Genomic DNA, 26,784 nt, shown 5'->3' on the forward strand with positions numbered 1-26,784 from the left:
AAATGATTAATGACTAAAAAGATGGTTCCACAATGTTTACATTTGAAGACATTCTCGGAAATTATTAGGGGTTTTTCGATGGCGTGATTTTTCGACTTACGCGTCAGCAGGTTTTTTTGATCAATGGCGTGATTTTTCGACTTACGCGTCAGCAGGTTTTTTTTATCAATGGCGTGATTTTTCGACTTACGCGTCAGCAGGTATTTTTAATCAACCAGTCTTTAAAAAGGGAGTTTTTTGATGAATTACGCGTCAGCAGGTATTTTTAATTTAGGCTATATCAAGTCGATAAATTCGTTTTTGAGGTTATGAGTAAGAATTTTTTTTATTATAAACTTTTTGAGTAAAGTTTACTCAAAAAGTTTATATGCGTTGCGTATTCAATTACGAGTGTTTCCATAATTGCATTTTAGACGATATAACAATGCATGCAAACAGAGACAAACTCGATGATAGTCTTCATAACTTAATTCTATTGCCTTGAACCATCTTTATATAAATATATTTATATATGAGATGTTTTGTGATACACAGATACATAGCGATTTAAAAATAATGGGCGAGGGTTCTTGTATTTTTTGCAATGAGTTATTATATGCAGGAGATAAAGTGGCTGAGCCATGCTGTAGTAAGAAGGATATGTCAAATCAAAACGGTATAAATGTTTGTATTAATTGCGGTTTGGTTCATGGTTCTATTTATTACAATGAGTACATTGATTTTTATGCAAATATGTATAAAATACGGCGAGAATCGGTATATCATCGGAAGTACCATATTGAAAATATACTATTTAGCATATGCTATGGAAATAGGGTACAATTGACTAGTGATCAAAGGAATCGAATTTATAAAGTGTTTGATATTATCGAATCCGCTATTCCTGTTGTAAACAAAGGTAGAAAAAGACTTATATCAACCAAATTCATAATTAAACAGCTTTTTTTGATGATGAATCTACCTTGTGAATTTATCAAAATTAGCAAAAGCAAGAAAACGTTAGCCTTTTATCAATTGTATTGGAATGAGATTTTAGAATTAAAATTTGGCGAAATAAATCGGATCATCCAATAAATTTCTTATCATATTTTCGTAGGTACTTGTCGATTATCGGACCGGTATCCGTCACATAATCGTCAATGTTCTTCATTGAAATTATGACGCTAGACGGATTGTAATCACCGCATCTCATCGTGTTTTTAATTGAGTTGAGTAAATGCTGGTAGCTCTGATATGCATATGTACTATTTTGAATTTTTAAATCGAGATTTTGATGATGCATCCAGCCTTGTATTAAAAGCGCTATTGTACTAATTGCAACCAAACTAATACCACCTGTAGCAATACTTGATGCAAGGGAGCCGGATGCAAAGAGAATAGACAAAGAGTTACCCAGTAATTTCAGTCTTTTCAAGCGCTTTACGGCCTGCTTGTAAGCCCAGCATTTTCTGTGATAGGTGCTGTAATAGGCTTTTAATTCTGTGACTTGGTCCTCATTTAACTTGGCTGAAATATGATTCCAGTCAAATATTTTGCGATTGTCTGTCATATATTATATGATTAGACTATGTTTTTTCTTTCGATTTTCTTTTTTTTATTGAGTTGATTAATTTCCTGATATTTTGAATCAATCGATCAATACTTTTCAGTATCTCAGTTATCAATTCAGCAGTCTTCATATATATTGTTTAGACAATTAAGCGATTTTTATTCGAAGAAAACATTTTTTGTTTTATCTAAAAATTGACATTTATGATACTCATTACCATTTATCGAATATGGAATTTTACTAAAACCTATTCTTTGTACATAGTAATCTGAAGAAATTTGAAGGCTAGATGCATTCAGCGTATACCCCGAGAAAATTTTATCGAGACAAATGCTGTTGTTAGAAAGGCAAATTCGAAATTGATCCTGTATTTTTGTATACCAGAGATTCATATATTTACCTATATAACCAGCTCTAATTTGCTCACTCGATATATCTAAATCATAATCGAGTGATAACTGATTAGACTCTACTTTCACCCATGGAAAATCAAAACTACTACCATTGTCGAAGTTTATTTTAATTCTTTTATTATCACCGGCTTTATAGTCATATTTAAATGCCATATATATAGTCCATTCATCGGATTCAGTGACATTTTCATTTAAATTAATTTCGAAACCACTCATAAAGCCATTTTTTGGATCAAAATCTTCTAACAATTTTGTGGGATTAAAGACAAGATTACCATTTAATCCAGACACTACAGCACCGTTACTATCTGCCATGATGAATTCAGATGGATCTAATAAATCAAAATAATATTCAAATATTTCATTATAAAAGCTCTTGGGCTGTAATAATTTTATTTTATTTTTTAATTGTAATAAATTAACCACAGATTTGTCAGTAGTGCCTGCTTCAACATTAATGATCTGTTTGTCGTTCATATTGACAATTTTTTCAAAGTAAATATTATCATTTTGGAAATACATGAAACTGTCATAAACACTACTATCAACATTTTCAACATAACCTATTACTCCATAAAATATCAAATAACAAGGAACCCATTCATTGTTGAAATCTGTTGGTACATCATGTTTTTTATCGAAATCAATGTCAATATAGAGAACTCCATGATCACTGTTTTTATGTATATGAATCAAATATTTATTATATTCAGAAAAATTTTTGTCTGTTTTATTACCTACATTGATTGATGTTGACTGAATGAATAATTCAGTGTTAATATTCCAATGTGGAAACAGCTCACAAACAATAGTATATTCACCATGATTAAGAGCCCCACAATCGATACTTACTCTTCCACGATACCAATATATCAATCCATTGGTTCCAGGTTTGACTTCTCTATTTATTTCGAAACTAACAAGATGCAGATTGATATGATGTATTTTGAAATCCTTTTCAATCAATGAAAGATTTCTTGTTTTGAATTCTGTTTTCCATAATGATCGGTTTAGTGTGAAAGAAAAAACATTTTTTCTTATGACAGATTGTTTTATTTTATCTTGATTAACAAGATCGACGACAAATTTTTTATTTGCACCGTCTGTATCATTTATCGGTTCTTTTAGATTGGTGATATTATGGTCATCCATATTGAGATCAGCTTGCATAGATTTACTACCGTTAATATCAATCTTGGTCTGAAGGCTTTGAGCCAGGGCACTTCCAACTGGCTTCGTTAAATATGTACTATCCGCTAGCGTTTTATCGATTTTGTTTTGAATGCTTTTAGCCATAGCTGTACCAGTGATTTTTTTTAAATATGTATTGTCTGCGTACGATTTGTCTGTTTTAAGTGCGTCTCTGGAGTCAATATATTCCTTATTCATCACGTTAGACATATTGCTGTATCCTTGATTGAAATTCGGAACATTTATTATGCTGTTAAATGTTTGTTCGTCGTTGGTACTTAGATCAGCTTTATCAGCGAGTTTGTTGTTGAGTTCTGCTTTGACTTTGTTGTCTTCCAACCTCACGTATTCCACATTTGGCAAAGATGTATCGTTGTACAAACCGGGATAAAAGGGCTCACTATTAAATATATTACACTGGCCCAAATCAAAGTCATTGCCCTGAGCGTCTTTAGTAAGACATTGACGTTTAACGTACCCCTTATTAACTCCAGACGAAAGATCAAGAGCATATGTATCGAGATCAGCATCGATAGCTACATCAGCTTGCGTATTTAACCGGAATATCTTTTTGTTATCCATATCGAAATCAGCTCCCAGTTGTTTAAAACCAATTGCAGGTTTTGCACTTTGAGAATATTTGGTATGCATAAAATCATTTTCGTCATTAATGTACCCCATTTTCTGTTAATATGTTAGATTAAATCTTCTCATCGAAATTTTTTGTTATGAATTTACGTGGTTTATCAATATATAAAAAGCTGAATGGGTCTTTAGTTGCTTGCTCGTATTGCTCTTTTGGAATACTGTTTTCACGGCATATCAGTGCCCTCTCATTAGCACTTGGGAATTCGTAAATACAGAAATGCGAACAGTTAATTCTTATGTCTTTTTTCGTTTTAAAATAGCTTTGAGACAAATATATCACGCTACAGTTTTTATGTCTCCCTTGTATAAAATAATCGATTAATGGTTTTTGATTTTTATCACAAACATAATCGTCAAATATCACGAGCTTTTGATTATCATCATTTAGTTTAGAAACAGGAATTATTTGGTCGTTACTAGCTTCAACAATGTTATAACCAGCTTCATCGCTTATTGGTTGGAACACATTGATAAGATTCTGGTATTTAGACTGGTCTAAATTTTTTGCATATAAATATATTTTATCGAAATATAATAAATTGTAAATCATATGCATTAAAGTATTAGTCTTTCCCATATTACTCGGAGCGCAAAGTAGCATACGAAAACATTGATTTGGCATGAAATCGTATACTTGTTTAAAGTTCGAGACTATATCGTCTTCAGTGTCATAATTTGGTATTTTCATATTATATATATCAGTTATATAATATGAAAGACGCCTGAAAGACTAATGAAAGACGCCTGAAAGACTGATGAAAGACCGATGAAAGACTTCTGTAAGACCGATGAAAGACTGATGAAAGACTTCTAGAAGACCGATGAAAGACTGATAATAATCTACACTAATATATATAAATGAGTCTATTAGCTTGGCAAAAAATTGCTGATCAAAAAGAAGAAGTTGAAAATCAAATCAAGAATATTAATAATCAAATAATGTCTTCAAAATTGGCAGATGAATTAGGACAAATCAAATTCACAAAAATGTTTAAACCAGTAACATCTCGTCTAGATACACAAATTGAAGCAACTAAAAAGTTGAATAATAAAGGGTTAAAAGAGCGTGACCCTCTTCCAGAATTTCCAATTGATGAAGATGAGGATGAAGATGAAATGCCCAATTATCCACCCCCGATACCAATTGATGAAGATGAGGATGAAGATGAAATGCCCAATTATCCACCCCCGATACCAATTGATGAAGATGAGGATGAAGATGAAATGCCCAATTATCCACCTCCGATACCAATTGATGAAGATGAGGATGAAGATGAAATGCCCGATTTTGAAGCACAATCAACAACACGGAAGAGAAAAGAATGGGATCCCACTTCGATTAATAAGACTGACCAACAGGAATTAAACAATCTACGTAAAAATCTTGCGGAAGATAGACGGCAGATTAATGTTTTGCTTGGAAAATTAAATAAGAGTGGAAAAAATTATGTTAAAACGGGAAAGTATCGTGGGCTATCATATGATGATCTATTAAAACAATCAGATAATTTTACAAAACAAATTAACAATATTGAAAACCAGTTGTTATTAACTAAGCAAAAAATACAACGTATGGAGTACAAACGGGTTCCTTTTACTGATTCGGATTTACAGGAAAAATCAAAAAATTTAAAAAAGACCCCCCGTAAAACTAAATATAAGAAAAAACCAGCTATAGAAAAATCATTATTTGAAAAGATAGAGGGTATGAGGAGGGACACAGCGCCTGATTCTGATAGAGAAGAAGATGAGTGGGAAGGCAGTGGTCTAGCCCATAATTATAAGGCTATTTATTACAGAGACCCTGAAAAACTTATTGAAAAATTGGATATAATTTGTGGAAGCATATCCGCTGGAAATACGAGTTATGAATTAAAAAACCAAGGTATTACAATAATAGATGAACTGTTAAGAGTGAAAAGAATTACAAAGCGTCTTTATGAAAAAATTTATAACAACTATTTTATCTAATTTAAATATATATAATGGAAAAACATTTGATACTTAGTTCATTCAGGGCGAAAAGACAAGCCAATAATTATAATCAGAAAGCACATGATTTCACTATTTATCTTGAACAGCCACTTTTCTTGGATCAAAATAAAAATTATGAAATGGCACTGGATGAGATTATAACGATGACATATAGTTGGTACAATATCGCATCCTCATTCACTAATACTAAAATAAGATATCGAAAAACCGTTGGTAGTGATACAAGTTTTAAAAATATTGAATTTCCTAATGGAATGTATTCATATACAGACATTGATACTTTTTTAAAAAATACAACTGGTAAAGATGGTGATAATTATCCATTTTCAGTTACGTTTGATTTATCATTATTTAGAACAATAATAACCATAAAGCCAAATTATGAATTAGATCTATCTGTATCAGACTTTAATTTGATTCTGGGTTTTGAAAAGAAAATTTTAACTTCAGGGAGTAATATAAGTGACAAAATACCTGATTTAACAAGGAGCGTTGATATGATATGTATTCATTGCGATTTGACTAACAGATCCTTGACAGATGAATCCAGAGATGTATTATTTTGTTTTAGTATCATTGCACAAGGCATTCGTAGATCATTCCCTTTCACTCTTCAACCAAGACGACTAAAATTTTCACCAATTAATAAAAATAGTATTGATTCAATCAGACTATATATAACCGATTCGTATAATCGTCCCATTGATTTAAATGAAATCGATACGGCGTTTCATATCGTTATCAAAGAGGTGAATTAATCTAAACTAATAATATAAAATGAATCGAGTATACGAATGGTCAAAATTTTATAACCCTAAAAAAGGTTTATATCAATATCGCCATAAAGGATCAGGTTTAATAACTAATGATTTATCAAATATCGGACAATATTCTAAAAAAATGATAAAAGATATCAATAAATCACCAATAATCAAAGCACAAAAGAAAAGTTTAAAAACCGTGTTAAATAGAAGTGAAAAAGCTGGGGATCTTATTTTGAAACGATTAGCACAATTGAAGTAAATTATCTAATCTAATAATATAAATGAGTTTCAGAAGCATAGAAAATGTTGAAAAAGTTGATTATCTCAGATTCAATCTGCAAACACCCATTATTCAGCCGGCAAATGGCTTATATCAGGAAAAAACAGGGTATATATTCAATATGACTGATCGTTCTTCTTGGTTCGATTGGTATAACGGATACTTTATCGTCAAATACAAACTTCAAAAAATGGCTGATGGTACAGCTATCGATGCCAATGCTCTAGAAACACCTGTGCTAACGTCAACGATAAATGATAGTTCCAGTATTATAAATCACATTATGATAACTTCAGGAGGTAAAAAACCTTACGATGGTAATGACCTGCATAAAATCTGTTTCATAAAAGGATTGCTTGAATTTTCTGATGACTATAGTCGTACAGTAGCTACCAATTTTAATTGGTATCTTGACGATAGAGCTGCATTAGTGGGCAATTTGACAACAGCCCCAAAAGTAGGAGCAATTAAAAGAGGTGAATTGTGCGCACAATCAAAAGACGTATATGCGTGTATTCCGTTGAATAGGTTTTCCATTTTTCAAGAACTACGAGATAAAATGATACCACCTATGCAAATCGAACTAAACATAACACTAAATGATGATAGAGAATTTATTTACAGAGTTGGGGGTGCTGAAACACGATATGTGGTTCTAGATTTTCAGTTATGGTTACCACGTTTGAACTTTACATCAGCAGGACAAAAATTAGTGAATAGTAGTTTTTTAACAGCAACAAAATGGACATATTTAAGAGAATTTATTAAACATTCATCACCAACAACTGCTATTTCTGGGATATATCAAATTACACCAGCTATTAAAAATGCAAAACATGTTTTTGTATATCTGCAAAGAAACAAGTCAAATAATGAATTAGAAAATCCCTTTATTTTTGATACTTTTAAAATAAATGCGGGTGATAATGCATGTACACTATCTACCTGTCGATTGCAACTTGGGAATTCATATTTTACTCCAGAACTAGAGTATGATTGTGATTTTAAACCAAGATTATATAATGACATTCTAGAATATGCATACAGAACCTCCGACTATAATACAGGGGTGCAGTTAAATTTACAGAATTACTCTGAATTATTTCCGATAATATATTTTAATTTACGAAATCATAAGGAATCGGTTACTGATGATCCAAAACAGTTATTGTTTCATTACAGATTGAATGTACAAGCTACTGACGATTATATGATATACGCTGTAGTTCTTTATGAAGAAAAAATTGTAATTGACAAAATTGGGAATGAACTTATTTTTATGTAATATTTAATCTAACACTATTATATATAGAGCAAGACTATGAGCACAAAATATATTTCAACATATATTCCTTTAACAGAAGGCCAAATGAAAAAGCTAGCCAGAGCAATCAAAAATTCAAGTGAAGTGAGTTTATTGATTGATAAGCATCAGATCAAAAAGAAGGGTAATACTGAGTTATACCTTACAAAAAGACAAATAACACGGCATAATAAAGTAAAAAGTGAGGGTAAAGGCATTACATTGAGTTTATCTAAAACACAAATAAGTAAAATGCGAAAGGTGATTGGAAAAGGAATTCAAGTCACTCCCCCTCAAGGAGGGACAGGAATGCAAATAGAATACCCTTATTATTCACCACAAATCATTGGGAAACAAAGATCAAAAAACGGTGGTAAAATTAAACTACCAAGTAAGAAAGATGTATTATCTTACAGATCTCATCCAGTATTAGGATCATGGGGTGAATATGATAAATTTCTTAGAACAGGTGGATTAGTGCTTCCAAAAAAAAAGATCTTGAAACCAAAAAGAAAGTAAGAAAGCCAACATTCCATAAGAATATACCGATGAGTAATTTTGATCTAATAAAATGGTGCAGATATTTAAGCATCCCAATCAGTGATGTTTTGTCAAGGGATGAAAGAGTACCACATAACCATAGACAAGCATTATTTATTTACAATCTTGAACCATCTTATATGAGCGGTAGCCATTGGGTTGCAACTTATGTAAAAGATAAGGTAATCAATTATTTTGATAGTTTTGGTATGCCTCCATTTCAAGAAATAGTCGATCACGCAAAAAAGAAGAATTTAACATTGATACATCAAAACAATCAGATACAGAATATAAATACAACCACATGCGGATACTTCTCTTTATACTTTCTTAACGAAATGAATAAGGGAAATTCGTATTATAATTTATTAGAAGTGTTTGACATATATGACACAATGAATAATGAAAAATTCATTCAACATTATTTCAAAAATATGTAACGTAATATATATACAATGACTAAATCGTATTGTGTACGTGAAAAAATAAAAACTAATTCAGTTCCTAATTCTGAAAAATATATGAGAACAAAAAACAATCGTTTAATACTCAAATCGAAATGCGTTTCTTGTGGTATTACTAAAACTCGTTTTGTGAGTGAGGAAAAAGGACGAGGAGTTGGACAAACCATTAACAAAAAGATTGGTGATAAAATTCCAGGGTTTCAACAGGCTCAAGACATGGCATCAGCTATCATGGCAGTTACGGGAGCTGATAAAGATCTATTTAAAAAATATTGGCGCGGTGACTTTGCTAAAGGTATATTTAATAAAAAAAGCGGGATTCAGACATCTAATTTTTGGAAGCCCGCTGGAGCATATAAAAATGAAAATCTCGACCCAAAATGCAATTTCAGTGAGTATAAAAATGGAAAATGGATAAATCATTATTGCGATTAAATATCTAATCAATATATATATAATGTGCCAATCGTATTGTCTATCATGTAAAAAACAAACCAAATCATTAAACTCTAAAAAGGTAATAGCTAAAAATGGTCGGCTTATGGAAAAATCAGTTTGTCAAATATGCAGGAAGAATAAGAGTAAATTTATTAAAGGAGGTGCTATTTCAAAGCGTAAGCCCCCTTCTACTATTGAATATGACATGAGAGGTTCTGGCATTGATATTCAAAAACACTTATCAAAACTTGGAGAATTACATATGAGAACACCTACAGGAAAAAAGTACAATTATTGTGGACCTGGTACTAAATTAGAAGAAAGATTAGCTTCTAACGATCCTAAATATAAAAATCCAATAAACAATCTTGATAGCATATGTCAACAGCATGATATTGACTACAGTAATTCAAAATCACTAGCTGATAAACATAAGGCAGATGATCTTATGCTTAAGAGAATATCAAAAATACCATTTAAAGACCGTCCGTGGGGAACAACAGGGGTACAAGCTTTAATCGCTAGTAAAAGAAAAATCGGATTGGGTATAAAAAAAAGAAGCCAAAAAACGGAAAACGGCGTTGAGTAAAAATGATTGGTCTCAACAATTAGCCGATGAGTTACATAAACCAATCAGACGAAAATTTAAAACTAGAAGAGTAATATCAAATGGAATTGACGACATATGGTCTGCTGATTTAGTTTTTATGGATAAACTTTCAAAATGGAATAAAGGTTATAAATATCTATTGACTATAATTGACGTATTCAGTAAATTCGCTTGGGCTATACAATTGAAAGATAAGAAAGGTGCATCAATAACTAACGCTTTCAACAATATTGTCATTAATGACAAGCGTAAACCTGAATATCTCTGGGTCGATAAGGGATCTGAATTTTATAACAAAACATTCAAGGAATGGCTAAAGCAAAATGATATTAAGATGTATTCCACTTTTAATGAAGGTAAAGCTGTTGTTATTGAGAGATTTAATAGGACTTTAAAAAACAAAATGTACAAACAGTTTACTATTCAAGGTAATACACAGTATCTTGAAATGCTACCAAAAATAGTAAAAGAATATAATAATACAAAACATAGCTCTATCAAAATGACACCCATAGAAGCTTCAAATAAAAAGAATGAAGGAACTGTTTACTTTAACCTATACGGCGATATGGAGTCATTATCAACTAAACCAAAATTTAAGGTTGGTGACAAGGTCCGAATATCAAAGTATAAACGAATTGTTTTCGATAAGGGTTATACACCGAATTGGAGTGAAGAAATGTTCGTAATTACTAAGATCCAACATACTAATCCCATTACATACAAATTGAAAGATCTCAATAATGAAGACATACAAGGAAGCTTTTATGAACCTGAATTATTAAAAGCAAAACAGGATGTATTCAGAATTGATAAAGTGATCCGTAGAGATTATAAGAAGAAACAAGCTTTAGTTAAGTGGAAAGGATACAGTGATGACTTCAACAGTTGGATTCCAATCAAGGATTTGAAAGATATATAAACAATTTTTAATTTTATTTATGGAGTATATGTTAAGAGTGCCTTAAAATCAATTATCAAGTATTACACATGCAAATAAAAATATTAAGTATAATATTTTTATAAATCAGTATTTGATTACAAAAAATATTTTAGGACATACATTCATTTTAAAAAAACATTGAATTTATCAACAACTAATTTTTCATCCAATTGATCTTCATTATAAAAAAAGGTATCAATATTTATAATACTACAGCCGTTATCAAAAAGCATTTCGACAATATCTAAATTAAACAAATTTGATATTACGTAATTAGTATCTTTATAATTATCAAAATATGCTTCAATATAATCAGCCCATGGGTTAGCACCACCATCCATAACAACTACACTCTTTGGCTGATTAAATACCATGTGCTTGAAATTAAATTCATCTTCTAAGATTTTAGCAATTATTTTAATATCATTCGATCTATCATTTTTATCCGAGGTTAAACCGATTATAAATCTTTTATCATTCATATATATATATTACAAAGAGATTTTATTTTTATATGGTTTTATGCGTTTTTTCCTTAATGATTTTAAATTATATTTTAAATTAGTATGAATATTACTGATATAACTTTTAGTAAAAAACGCATAAAACCATATAAAAATTTCTAAAGTTATATATATATATATAAATGGTTGAAGTCCGGAGATATTTTACTGAAAGGGACAAAATGGATGCAAAAAGAAGATCGAAAAGAGTATATGCTTCTAAAAAGGAATGGTTTTGTGTCATTTGTAATAATTATAACTATAAACTAGCCGGTAAATGGAGACATCTTTTAACACAAAAGCATATTAATAACAGCATCATTTACAACAAAAAATCAGATTAAATGCACTTTATAAATGATATAAAAAATAATGTATAATAAATATTATAATGACATCAAATTACATCAAAAAAAAATTTGTTGATATGATGAATATTATAGAAAAACATTGCATTAAAGACAATATACATTTCTTACAATTAAGTGAAAAGGAACAATCAGATAGATTAGCTAACATTTGTACTGATCTCGGTATTATATCAAATATGATCCTACATAAAAACATGTTCAAAAATCTGATAAAAATACAAAAATATTATATTGAAAATATAATATAAGACGTTCAGTTTAAAAGCACTGTATATAAAATTTTGAAAAAGAGTATAAGAGATTTTGAAATAAATTTCAAAAACATCATAAAACTCGGCTTCGCTTGGTTTTCCAGATTGATATTTCAGTTATGATATCAAGGCTTGTTTAAACGCACTGTATCCAAAATTTTGAAAAAGAGTATAAGAAGTTTTCAGGCTTGGTTTTCTAGGGTTTGAATTTCAGTTTTTGATTCTAATATTTGATTCCAATATTTGAATCCATTTTTGTCCCATATTTTGTATCCAGCACTGGAAGTAGTGATGTACTACATCTCTAAGGCAAATTTGCCTCAGAGTGTAGTACATTACTACTACGTGAATATCACATTTTATTTACAAATGTATAAAATTCTACATTTTTCTTTTATAACATCTTGTATGTAAGTGCTATTATCTTTTTGGAGGCTTGTAGCTATTCCAGCATTCTACAATGTTGTGTTCTTTTTTCTTTGGTTCATAGCAGCTTCTCACTCGGACTATTCTTGGCCGTATCAGATCTATATCAGTGTCTAGCTCATTCTTTAGCTCCTTGAGACCGTCCGCTCCCAAGATAAAGTTGATTAGGAAGTATCTGAAAAGAAAGCATCACATAAGAACTTTTTCTCGTGTCCGATTTTTGCGAGTAACTCTAATCAAATAAAGAAATCAAATCAATCAATTTATTAAAGTCATGGGGCAGGATGAGGTTGCCCTCTCTTTCGAGCCGGAGGCTCCTGTAAATAGCACTTGACAATAACTAAAATATAATATAATGGTTCATCACAACACTGCTAGTATTGCAACTTGGGAAATTGCACTGGATGCACTGAAAATAACTCTAATAGCTAACTGTCTTCTTAAATGAAGATTTTTTGTATTTATGGATACGTTTGTTCATGGATTAGGCCTCTGAAGTGACATCAGGCTTAAGCTATGACACAAAATTTAGACCCCTGTTATCTGACTTCTCATAAGTGACCACCTCCCGTAAGCGACCTCATGGGCTTGACACTTCGGGTGGCCATACACTTATGCGAGGTTAGACTGTCTGGGGCATGTTTACTTCCAATGACAGGTTCTACCGTTAGGAGTATGTTTAGCCTCTAGTTGGTAGCATTGCATCATAGAGCGCTTTTCTCTTAATTGTCGAAAGTAATTCTCGTTTGCTTTGGTTTTGCATTACTACACTTTGTGATTGGCTCAAAACACTTGGGCCACTTTCTCAGCCAATCAGAAGTAAAGTCTTTATTTAACGAGGGTTGCACTAAAATAGCATAAAAAATACTAACAAACCAGTGGCACTCCAAAATTATTTACAATAAAATATAAAAATACACTAGAATATGAATATTAAAACTATGAGATAATATAACAAATAAAAATACAAGAAATACGAGATAAAATATTAAAAAGGTAAAAAGGTCAAAAGGGTAAAAGCGCAACTAAATTACAGAAAAAAAATGATTTAAAAGCTGCTGTTCTTTAAAAATTCTCTTCCGAAGAGAGTTCTTAAAAGATTTAATCGTGGGTAAGCTGTTCCATTCATTACATGCAGTCCCAGTAAATGTTCTACCACCCTTAGTTTGTCCTTTGACAACAGGACGAGCAATATTAAAGTTGGCATATCTAGTCTGTCGCGAGTGAGTCTCGCTAGTAAGCTTAAGTAAGCTTTTCAGATAGGTGGGTACATGCCCCTGTAAACACTTGTATATAATACAGCACTTAGTTAGTTTAGCTTGTTCGGAAAATGGTATCCAGTTAAGTTTATTGAACAGTTTGACAGAGTTCGCTTGGTGATCAGCATCTAGAATTACTCTTGGAGCCCTCTTCTGCAGTTTTAAAACACGTGTGAGGGTATGAGAAGTAGGTGGTCCCTTACTGAATGGATGGCAGGAATAAGTAGAGAGTGATGAAATAAGTAAGAGAGGAATGGATGGCAAAGCTTGCCATCTGGCAACACTTTGCTACCGAAATTTTTAAAGCCTTTAAACAGCCAAAAAATTTCATTTGCACATTAATGGTCTAAAAATTGGCTATCTTGCTAAGTTGTTTATGCTGCATTCCATTTCTGACACCTATAAAATAAATTTACAAGGTGAGGGACAGTTCATTTTTTAATGGGATGAGAGGGGGGGGGGGTCTGGTGGCTGGTGGGATTTGATAGACAGTGCCTGTAATATATAATGACCCCCTCTTCATCAGAAATTTTTACTCTGGCCCCCCTGTAATCCAAAATTTTTAGATATGACCCTTCCCTTCCCTGGAAATGATTAAGTAAGCTGCTGGTACACAACAAGGCAGGGCAGTCTGGGAGCATTCTTCCCCTGGAAAGAAATGCTATTTTAAGCATTCCAGAAGAACTTTTGCACTTTTTATAGATGACTTCACACAATACCTAAGTTAATTACTTTGAGTGACCCCCCATTACAAAGCAAAATTTTTTCTGATGGCTACCCCTTTAAGCCTTTTTTTGGCCTGACACCCTCTCAAATCTCACCAGCCCCCAGCCCCCCCCCCCCCCAACCCACAAAAAAATGTGGGAGCTGGGAGCCCAGGCTGCATTTATGTAGGTTACCGGAACATCAAAGATCTTTGGTGTGAATTAAGGGTCTTGGGGAAGACATAAAAGAAAACTCTGTTGTATCTTGTACATGGACTGCACCCTGGCTGGGAGCATTTGCAGGAAAATGATAGCCCGCCACTTCATTTACATGTGTTGGAATGCTTTAAAGAATGGGGCATAACACCATAGAATAAGATAGCTCTATTAAGTAAAATCATTGCAGCCCCCAGGAGCGGCTGAATAGGCTTTATCACGGTTTCCGACACCATCTTGACGGGTAGGCAAAGCGGGTAGAAATTACAGTGTTTGTATGGGAATCCGACGGAAAATATCTTTTACAAAAATTGAATTCTGGACAACTTATGAATTGTTAGTTAAGATACCAGGCAAAAGTTTTTATTTGCCAAGTTTGAAGGATGTAGCTGGGCTAGAAAACGTTCAGTTAAATTTTTAATTTCCCATACATTTTGGTCCTTGGTCCTTGGTCTGCAGTCTGCATTTTACCCGCGGTCTGCAGTCCACAATCTGCGTTTTACACTGACCGATTTTATAACTCTTTACCTGCCATGTGTATTCCACTCGTGGTGCGCTCTCATTCTGTGAGGTAATTCTTGCTCTCCAAGGTTTTCCATTTTCTTTACCACACCTTCTTTTTCCATTATAAATAGAGCTGTTCGACGTAGCACTGAAGCAAAACCTTCCTATTGAGTTGAGATTACAGTATAACACTTTAGAATGACGATTCTCGTAACATCATTTGAAAGTTAATTAAGGTGAGGTGCGTGGTAAAACTTTCATATTTATCTATTCTTACCTTTGTTAGAAGTCTGGTTATCATGGCTAGTTCATATTCTGGCATTTTGACTCCTACGTTTGAGAAATTTTGCCAAACAACTGCAACCTACATGTATGAACTGCTCGACTTACTGGGAGAAGGCGTGGAACCTCAGCTACTTCATGTAAGAAAGTCACGTGTTCAACAGCTTTCACAATCACCGAAAATGTCTGCTCAAGAGAGGTCTTTTTCTGGTAAAGTGGCTTTGATAACAGGTAAAGTTATAATCTTTTCGATTTTTTTTTGCATGTTTGGAAAAATATCAGTATGAAAATAATTTGGTTTTGATCTGGATTGGCGTTTTTATGTACGCTCAGTGGCCAGTGATATTCAGGCCGGGTATTCAGTTGGTGTAGGTAATCACATGATTTCGAGTGCAATTTGGGATAAATCAGCACGAGTAAATTTTTCAAAGGCTAACAAAATTATATACGTACCGGAGCTATAAGAACAGCAAGATTTGAGTCATTTGACCTCTTCTTTCAGTTTCACTAGTACTGTCGATTGCGACAGTTTAGTCCTGCATTTGTTCGCAACTGCTTTTCAAACGTTCCTCAGCATTCATAATAGATTTTCCTCACAGATTCCTACCTGTATTAATTACACACAGCTGAGGCAGAGGTTCCATTTCAACAAGAAAGCGTGAAAATTGACGTGAAGTTCAAAAATATTAGCCCTTCTTGACTCGAGCGCCATCTTGTTTTATCCACAGGGATCCTATACAAGAAATAAAACATTCTAGCCCATTCTCTCCACGGCCAAATTGGTGGAGGACATGTTTTTTTTTTATGTATTTTTTATTTTATTTTATTTTTTATTAATTTAATTGCAACACACACACACAAAAAAAGAAAAAGCTTATTTACAAATTGATTACTTACATTACCTCTACTCACGGTACAGTTACATACATTACTTACAGAAAAAAGAAAGACTACTTACTAAACGATTACTTGCACTACTTACGGGACCGTTACATACATTACTTACAGGAAAAAAAAAGACTACTTACAAATTGATTACTTACATTACTTACGGGACAGTTACTTACATTACTAAAATTAAATTATAATTTATTGAGGCTGAGCAGGAGAAGAAACTAACACTACTTACATTAAATCTAAAGGATCGAAAAACAAGAAGAAAATAAATGAAAAGGGGAAAAAAAACGATTCTACTTTATAAAATAAAAGAGGAGTTTAATAGTTAAAGATTAAGTGTCAATGTGTCAGATTTTCCACTTTGTATTTAAGATTGAGTTTGTTGCTAAAATCAGTCAGACAAAGTAAACTGTTATTTAGCTTACTTGCATATATATAGTATTTCATGAAGAGGAGGGTGTAATTGACCTGTTTCTCTAGCACCGGGTTGTTTGGGTATTTACAGGATGAAAAAAGCATTTCTTTCGTATCCGGTTGGAAACTAGAGCCATTTTGAACATTAAACCAATCAATGACATTACGAGAGAAGGTTCGAGTAAATGTGCAGTTAATGAAAGTATGATCTATAGAATCTGGTTCACTGCAATATGCACAATCACTATCTGTGTGGATCCCATATCTGAAGAGTTCTTTCTTCGTGACGACAATCCTATGGATGAATTTGAACTGAAATTCTTTTAACTTATTTTCCTTGCATAGCTTTGGGTTTGCGCTAAAAATTTCTTTCCAGTCTTCTGTATCTATTGTTAGATCGGTGCTCCATCTTTTAGGGCCAGTAGGGGGTGATTGATGTTTCTTGGCAAGGAGTAGGTGGTAATAGTCTCTTGCTTTAAACTTTTCCAGATTAATTTGGGTGTTTTGATTTAGCAGAAACGATGTAGAATTTTCGCTGTAGTTAAGTATCGGGTTTTGCCCTAAAGTTCGCGCTTTATCTTTCAAAGAGCCAGGAATTGCGCTCAAGATTTGATAAAACTGGAGAAAATTCGTTTTGCAATGATATTTTATCTGAAAATCATGGAAGGTTAGGTATTGACCTTCCTCATTCAAGAGCTCTTGGATCGTATGGATGCCTTTATTAAACCATTCCCTAATAAATATAGGCTTTCCACCCACTAAAATATCCTTATTGTTGAAAAGGATAGTAAGTAAGTAAGTAAGTAAGTATGACTTTATTTAACGAGGGTGACACCTGACAGTAATCAAACTGATAAACTTGTGGCCCTCACAAAAATATAACAATAACGGAAATATAACAATGGTATAAACTTTAAAAATAGATATTGATTTAGATAAAACTATGTACAACATTAAATACAATAAAACAATTAAGAATTAAAATTACATGAATGATTGCGTATGGATTTGATTATTTAAAATTTGTTTAAAAAGAGAACGCTTAAAAAAGTTAACACTTGGGCTCCGTTTTAAGTCCGCGCTAAGTGAGTTCCATTCTTTGATTGTCCTTACACTAAACGTCTTGCCGCCTTCAGTATTCCTCTTATATCGAGGGCAACTTAAGTTTAGGTTACAAAAACGAGTTGATCTTTTATGAGTATCAGAGTTTCTGATGAGTAGATCGTTTATATATTCTGGCGTGGTGCCATTTATCCGTTTATAGATTAAGGTACATCGGTTAACATATGATTCTGCATAGAATGGGATCCACTTTAAAGTGTTAAATAGGCTGACAGAAGATGCTGTTCTTTCGGCGTCGAGGATAATCCTAGCTGCCCGTTTTTGGAGTCGCAGAAGTTTCAGAAGATTTCCTTTACTACAAGAAGTCCAAATCGTGCTGCCGTAAAGCAGTACAGGTTTAATAACCGTAGAGTAATATATTGTGCGTTGATCACGTTTCAGGTAGGGACTAATATGACGAAGAAGTCCAATGCGTTTCGACAGCTTTTTGTATAACTCTTCGACATGACGATTAAATGAGAGATCTTGATCTAACGTTACACCAAGAAGTTTGAAATCGGTGACATGCTCAATATTACTTCCATTTAGGTTGACATCAATCGAGGAAGAGGGAACAAAGTTCCGCAGCCGTTTCCCTGTTACCAGCATGGATTTGGTTTTTTCCGAATTTATAAACATTTTGTTTCGTGCTGACCACTCATCTAGATGCTTGAGATCTTGATTTAGAGCATGTACCAGATGGGGAACATTTTCCCAATTTGATCTTTTTGATAAAGTTGTGTCATCAGCATAGACGTCAAGTGTCGAGTCACATATACTTAACGGCATATCGTTGACAAAAAGAAGAAAGAGAATTGGTCCTAATATCGATCCCTGAGGTACTCCTTGTAATATCTGCTTACTTGAAGAGCAGCACCCGGATAATGTCATTTCCTTGATCATAGTTGTACAAAGTTTTAATTTCGTCAAAGGCAATAAGTATGTCTCTGTAAAATTCTGGAAAATGCCCAAGGTATTTGGAGGACATGTTGTTTACCTGTCAAACAGTTTATATCATTTCTTGCATCAGAATAACCACGTCCAATGTATTTTTTTGTGTGTGCGGGTTTTACAGAGAGAATTTGTCTAAGATTTTCGAAGCACCTCATAGCTGTGAATGGAAACATTATCAGTCTTGAAAACGCAGCAAACGTTTTGGAAACTTGAACGACAATTCTGTCGCTGGTGAGTTTAAAATTGTTTCGTGTCAAACCAAACAACTGATGTTTATCTTACCTATGCGACATTGTTTGACAATAACAATTACGATATAGTCAAACGATATTATTAAAAAAAAAAGTGAAAAAAAGTGACTCGAACTTGACTCGTGACTCGAAGTTGACTCGGGCTTGAACTTGACTCGTGCTACGATCAAACTCGAGCAAACCATAAACAGGCTAACAAAAGTGCATAGTAGGCTAACCGAAGTGAATAGTAGTCTAATCAAAGTGCATAGTAGTCTAACCAAAGTGCATAGTAGGCTAACCGAAGAGGATAGTAGTCTAACCAAAGTGCATTACATAGTAGGCTAACCGAAGTGGATAGTGACCGCGTTGGCAGTCATCTTAAAGTGGGCGGAAAATAGAAATGCCCTCCCTGGGTGCCATATACTTATCTCTGTCAGCTAGTCAAACACCTGAAGTATGCCTGACAGGGAGGATTGTGATATTTGATACATAATGCTTCTTTGAAAGTTTCTCAATCTTTTTTGCATTATCCATTAATCTACAAATTTCAACTTTGATGTCATGCAGGGAAGTAGCTAAGATTTCCAAACAGTCAAAATTTTCTTGATCACGGGCGTAAAATTTGGGTCACATTAAACAAAAGATCTAACCTGACACAGTCTTTTAGCCAGAAAAATCAAGTCTTCAGGTTTTTTCGCCTTCCACCTATTATTTACATTCCTGTCATACATATAGCCAGACCAATTTCTTATTGTCTGACTAATAAACCTAAAATGATCGTGAAAAGGTTAAACTAGTTTATATTAATCACCCTTTTTGTCATTAAGTTTTGTGTTTACACATCTTGTCATTAAGGTCACGGGGGACACCTTCAGCATGCATAAATTCATTACGCGAAATTTCACTTGACCTGCATCTTTTAAAACGGTTATTTCTCGGCTGTTATGGGTGCGATTAGGCTCAATTTTTACTGAGACGTAACAAAATGATGAAGTATTATGAATGTCAACTTTTATCTGGAAGATTTTACTTAGCGGTGGTGATATAGCCTCGTAACTGACAAATTGGGAGAAACATGATTTTGTGGTAGAGTTTGCGAATCAATTAGGAGACAGCACTCTGTGATCTTGTCAATAACTGATCAGTCAATGCTTCTAATGTGTCATAACAGAAGCGGAGTTTTTAATTTACAGCTTGCCAGCAAGTTATGATGGTTTAAATGTGCAAATTTAAATTTAATGCTTTTTATCTCTTTCTAAAAGCGCTCTTTGAAAATTCTGCTTCTGTTATAACACACTACAGTATTCCCAGTTTGCCCCCCCCTCTCCCCCCCGCCTGGAAGGAAGAAGGGTGGAGGGGTAGTCACCTTGGTCCATGCTAAATCTACCCATGACATATACCTAATTGCAATAAGGTTGTCATATAAAATTTAAAGAAAAAGGAAAAAGTCAAGTAGGAATTAATTAAGTGTATGCATGAAATTAATTTTATTCAAACAAATGGCCTCAAAAATTCTGCCTCAAAATACAAATAAATCAATATATCTTGTTACAGCATAACAAAGTGGCTGCAAAGTGTGCAGATAAAACTCGTGAGTTTTCTGTAAATGTTACTAGTTATAAAACCATGCTAATTAATTCCTATTCACTTTTTTTCTTTTTTCTATGACAAAGTTTTTGCAGTTAGGTGTATATGTATCTTCAAAAAATATAAATTAGAAACGCTGACATTCCTCACACATTTAACTCAGAAATTTTTAGGCAATTATTTACCTGTAGCCGAGTTTGTTTCATTTTATTCTTTTTCAGGAGGGAGTTCAGGTATTGGTAGAGGAGCAGTTCTTTTGCTATCTAAACTTGGTTGCAGTGTTGCTTTTGGAGGAAGAAACAAAGAGGAACTTGACAAAGTAGCAGCCCAATGCAAAGAAACAAGAAGCGATGCTCAGGTACTGATAACTTTGTCTACTAAGAATATTTTTTTTGTAAAACTATCAATTGAAGAAATAAAAGTAGTTAGTGAGAAGGTTTCAAAATTTATTACCCAAGCCCTGTCACTGAAGGTCTGAAGACAATAACCACACAGGCAGACTCCAAGTCTATTTTTGGAACTGTTTATTCAGATGGGTGCAGAGGGGTCCCGAGAGTGAAAAAAAGACTTAGGGCAGGAGGTAGGGTCAGCAAAAACCGGACTGACCAAAGGCCACCAACAAGATAAATCTCCTGGAGGATTTCTGCTGATTTAATAATAATTAGGGAACTAAGATCCAGATCTGATATTATTTTTCTTTTCTTTTGGAGAATATCAGCTGGTAGTTTATTGATTTTGTTCAACTTTTGTGATGCCAGGCAGTTGGTAAGAAGTGAAGTACTGTACTTACCATACATTGTTTTTTTTTTTAGGTTCTCCCAGTACAAGGTAATTTGGAGAAAGATGAAGATATAAAAGCACTTCTAGAAGCAACTATTAAACAATTTGGAAAGCTGGATATTCTGGTGAGTTTGCAACACTTCTTGTTCTTTAGAATCCTTCTTTGGAATCCAGTATATTAATTATACTACTGAACCTGAAAAACACATATTTTCAGTGTTGGTACAATTAAGGTCATTGCCCTGTTTTGCATTGCGCATCCTTACTGCGCAGAATTTTACGCGTAATTAGCGCGCGCGCGAGCACATCAACAAAATGGTGGCTTTTTTCTATGCGGCTTAGTCCGCGAGAGAAGTAAATTGTCACTTTCTCCTAAACGAGCCTGGTGACCTATCAATTTTTTCTCATATTTTGGGTGTAGCGATCAAATTCTTTCTGTAAAATGAAAACAGATCAATTCATGTGTTTGAAAAATAAATTATCGCTAAAAAGTGTACTTTGCCAGTACTCGCAGAGGAATTATAAAGGAATTATATGGAATATACATGGTCTTCCTGCTCCTAAACGAATCTGGTGACCCCCCTTTTTTATTTCAAAATTTAAGTTCCCTTGAAGTAATAAACCAGTAGGCGAAGTTTGGTTAAAAATCTATGTTCAGTTTTATTTCTGTCATTAGTAGCCAGTGACTGGATATTAGGGACCTTCAGATCGGAGTATGAGTACAAATTTTCTAACCAATTAGTGCTTATACTTTTGACAATCCCATTTCACACCAATCTTGTCCAAAAGTCTCCCTTTTAATCTGAAGGTCCCCATTTTGACTGCAGGCAACTGTGGTGAAAATGACTGGTAACTCAATTATTTGAAAATAGCCAAAAAACATCCCGCAGAGAAATCTTAAAATTAAGACAGTTAAAATTCTGCCGGCTCCATAAAGCTTCAAGTTGACTGATACATGTTACGGCTTCCAATAAACAGGTGAACAATGCTGGTATAGTTCTTAAAGGAAGTATTGAAACCACATCACTGGAAGATTTTGATAAGGTCATGAGAATCAACACGAGGTAATGCAGTCATTGACCATTACTTAAGTATTATTTTCATTATACCCATGTCTGTGATTCTTTTTAATAGTTGTAACATATGGCAAGAAAAATAATATAATTGTCTAAAAATGCACCACAAATCTTTCCTTTTTAACAAACTGAAACAGTATCCTTATGCAATTACCAGCTTAAGTTTAAAAACATTTACTAGATAGTTTAAAAGTAGAAACCTACTTAAAAAAAACCCAAGGTGAAAAAGATTTATTTTATTAGTAAAAAAAAAAATAACATAACCTAGATTAAAAATATTTAACCTGAATTTAAATTTGACATGTAACATAAATCACCAGGGCTGACTTAATTTCTAGTATGTGCTAAAAATTCTGTGCTTTTTGGCTGTTTGGTTGTACCAACCCTCCAAGTTAATTTTTTTCCTTTGTGGCCATTTGGCCACCAACTGCTTAAGTTGGGTCGCCATGCAGTCTAAAATTTTAGTCGCCAAATTAAGCTCATACTTTCAATCCTTCTTTTCAATTTTAGTGGCCAGGCTGACGACTTCGTTTTCAATTTAGTCGCCAGCTCCAACATTTTAGTCGCCATGGCGACTTAAATGGTCTTAACTTGGAGGGTTGTGTACTAGGATTCCACAGAAACTGTAGGACTGATTAGGAATGAGCTCAGTGGAAATTTTTAGGTCTACTGACAGCTCAGAAAGAAAATCTCAATCTCAAAAATCTAAATTCTTGGGGTTTTAACTATTTTCACTGCTATTATCTCCCAAACCACAGGGCTGTGTTTTATCTGACGTCACTGGCTGTGCCTTATCTGACTGAAACACAAGGTAAACAATATGTGTTGACACACAAACATGCCATATGCCATTCACTGTTATATGTATTTCAAATCAGATTATTTTCAGTGATTAATGATTATTTGTGATTAATGTTTAATATCACATTAAAAAAATGCTGAGTATTGCAGCAGAATAGGCCAGGTTTATTTTGCAAGCAAGTTACAGTAGCCAGGGAAAGTACTCTAAACAATTATTAAGAAAATATTTGAGACAGATTCATTTTAAGTATTGTGCTTTTATTGTGTTTTTACCATAAGCGTCTATTCTTGTACAGTGCATGTGTACAAAATTAATCTGCCTTGATTTTCCCAACTGGCAGGTTGTATTGTGAATGTCTCCAGTGTCAATGGAATAAGATCGGTGAGTTTCTAAGTTCATCAACATGCTAAGCTCAATTCTTACCACAGGAAAGGGTAATGTTTCTCATGGTGTCTTTTTGACACTCTCCAAATACAGTACTGTAAGTTGATTGTGCAAGTGTTTGCCGGCAAATATTGTATAAAGCACATAGCTTTACATGCCTTATACATTATATACACACATGCACTTGCAGGCCAATTTGCAGCATCTTCTTTTGTCCATCATTTTGATACACAAATTGGACATTTGTTTGAAGTACAGGCAGTGGTCAACAGAAGTTATTCCTATTTTACAAGGGGTTTAGCTGTCTTTGAGATCCCCAAGTGTGTAAGATGCATAAAATAATCCATTAAAGTGTGTCCTTGTACTATCCAACCTGAATACACTCAATCATTAGTTTTTTTGCTTTATTGTTATTAGTTCCCTGGAGTTCTAGCGTACTGTATGTCTAAAAGTGCAGTTGATCAACTCACAAGGTGTACAGCTCTGGGTGAGTGCATGTAACAGAATTTTTTTTGCAAGCCTCCCACATGCATTTTGAACTGTTGTATTTATGGGCAGGGGTCAAGTCATCTTTTTCACTAAAAGGCTGCCATAAATAGGCCTTTTGAATAAATGCCACTCTAGAGATTAAGTGCTTTAAATAAATACTGCATTGTTGTATAGGGGTGCACTTTAGGGGCAATGCTTTTCTAGTTGATACTGTTACCATCAGACCCTGATACTTTTTTAGCCAATCAGGAGTGTTTTCCCACGGATCGCATTGATTGCATGTTTCATTACTTTTTGATTGGGTAATATTTATTTAAGCATCTCTTTTTAAATTCTATTTTTAATGATTTTAATGTAATAGTAATGTAAGTAATTTTATTGTAAATAGTCGTGCGTTTTTAACATGAGCCCCTGGCTCGGGAGACTGGGCAACCACTCCCAACGTTACCGACTTTAAATAAAATACCTATACCTATTTGATTTCTTACGTTTTTAATACAGTGACACTCTTTATACTCTTGCACTTCAGTGTTATATGCCACCACCAAAAACTATTAGCCGAAAAGAAAGCCTCTGAGTAATGACCGTAATGACATTTTCATTCAAATGTTTTGTTTTCATTCTTTTTCAGAACTTGCTTCCAAAAAAGTGCGTTGTAACTCAGTCAAGTAAGTTTCGCTGCCCTTTTGTCAACATACAAGTTATCTATACTGGTCTCTATGTCTTTTTATACTACTTGTACTACTTGTAGGAAAGGTTATACTTGTACTACTTGTAAGAAAAGGTTATACTTCTGCTACTTGTAGGAAAGGTTATAAGTGAATTGTCAGTCCCTGACTCTGTCAAAGGCCGTTTTAGCCTGCGTAGCAGGCGCTTGCGTATTTTTTGAGCGTTCGTTTGGGAAAATCGAAAGGGGTGAGAATTTGCTCATTGGTGAATGCCTCGTGAGGCTTATCGTAGAGTGTGTACCTTTTCCCATCGCTAATTTACACAGTTTGTGTCATAATAGATAAAAAAATTGAAATACAACGATAACTAAAGTAAAGAAATGATCCTCGCAGTGCAATTAAAGAAATTGCAAAGAAAGAAGCCTGAAAAAATTCAGGGCTTCAAGGGGATTCTGCGATACTGGTGAGATGTTCTACCAACTGAGCTATGAAGCCACACACATTGGGAGCAAGGTCAATTGTGAATTCCTATTTTCCCGTGAAAGGAAAATGAATAGAATGACGTGAAGTATATGAAAGGATTTATAATTGAACTGCAAAAAGATGTAACGTAAACGATAACTGTTACTGTGGACTAACATGTTTTCCCTGTAAATAATGGTAATAAATGGTTGCTGTTAAAAATGGTTTCTTCAAAAGTGCTTAGATCTTATATAGTTTTTGCAGGACGTTTCGGGAATAACTGTTGAATGTCTCTCTGGGTCCTCGTTCGACGGTTTTCAGAGAAACACTGCATGGCCTGTAAGTTTTTGGTCTATTTTTTTGTTCTTGGCAGCCCTGGAGTGATACTTACTGAGATACACAAACGAGGAGGTATGGATGATGAAGAGTATGCCAAGGTGAGTACAATGTTGTCTTGAACAAGCAGGTCTCCTTTTTTGCACAAAGAACAGCCACCCTCTTTTCACGGAAATTTGTTTATTACTCAAATCAACATTGAAAGTTACGAGAAGAGAGCGTGACATAATGGGGCTAGGCGCAAGAAAAAGTACTTTTTACGCGCGATTTTGCCGCTCGCTATTTTCACCCTTATCGATCTATGGGGCAGTGAAGTTACTGTTCGTAGTCTATTGAGAACCTAGCCCTTTTGGACGTAGTTTAACCGTTGCTTGACAAACAACGGCAGAGCCGAGAAATATGACCTATGTTAACGCTTATTGGTTTGTTTTGCATTTAGTTTTTAGAGCGTTGTAAACAAACTCACGCATTGGGCCGACCAGGAAATGTCGAAGAAGTGGCGAGTGTCATCGCGTTTCTTGCATCAAGTGACTCGTCTTACATGACTGGGGCCTCGCTACCTGTTGACGGAGGAAGACACGCCATGTGTCCGAGATAAAAACTGCAAACTAAATCTTACTACGAAATAAAAAGAAAGTCTGAGAGGTTCTTAAGGTTCTTTGCGATGCCCCCTTTATTATTTTCTTTGAGGATTTCTTTCTTATCAGAATAAATGAAGAAGCAGAAGCAGAATGATGTGACCCATGGGGGGCTGCATACATGTAGTAAAAAAAATTGCTGTACACGGAATTCAGAACCAAGATAATAAAGGTGGCAAGCTTGTTTTCATTTCGTTTCAGCCGAATTTCGACGTGAGGCAACACCAGGCTTATTTCCCCGTATATGTTTTAGGTGAATTTTCTCTTTTAATCGGATGAAAGTAAAGGGAGAAATAAAAAAAGAAAAAC

At 33.9% G+C, this 26,784-nt stretch overlaps 2 protein-coding genes across 2 annotated transcripts; one reads left to right on the top strand and one right to left on the bottom strand.

Annotated features, from left to right (window-relative positions):
- Positions 1-12,597: 12,597 nt before the first annotated feature.
- On the bottom strand, positions 12,598-15,776 carry LOC144656999 (small ribosomal subunit protein bS6m-like). Its single transcript, XM_078517271.1, has 3 exons — positions 15,650-15,776; positions 15,397-15,536; positions 12,598-12,864 (listed from the first exon to the last, which is right to left on the bottom strand). Exons 1-3 carry the CDS (start codon positions 15,692-15,694, stop codon positions 12,684-12,686), a joined length of 366 nt encoding a protein of 121 aa, XP_078373397.1. The 5' UTR covers positions 15,695-15,776; the 3' UTR covers positions 12,598-12,683.
- On the top strand, positions 15,672-26,665 carry LOC144656996 (3-oxoacyl-[acyl-carrier-protein] reductase FabG-like). Its single transcript, XM_078517269.1, has 10 exons — positions 15,672-15,885; positions 21,062-21,198; positions 21,653-21,745; positions 22,599-22,684; positions 23,455-23,507; positions 23,839-23,879; positions 24,300-24,369; positions 25,003-25,039; positions 25,875-25,938; positions 26,277-26,665. The coding sequence occupies exons 1-10, from the start codon at positions 15,672-15,674 to the stop codon at positions 26,433-26,435; spliced, it is 954 nt and encodes a 317-aa protein (XP_078373395.1). The 3' UTR covers positions 26,436-26,665.
- The last annotated feature ends 119 nt before the right edge of the window (positions 26,666-26,784 follow it).

Source organism: Oculina patagonica, chromosome 6 (assembly GCF_052425735.1).
Source record: "Oculina patagonica isolate OP01 chromosome 6, crgOcupat, whole genome shotgun sequence".
Classification (NCBI taxonomy): domain Eukaryota; kingdom Metazoa; phylum Cnidaria; class Anthozoa; order Scleractinia; family Oculinidae; genus Oculina; species Oculina patagonica.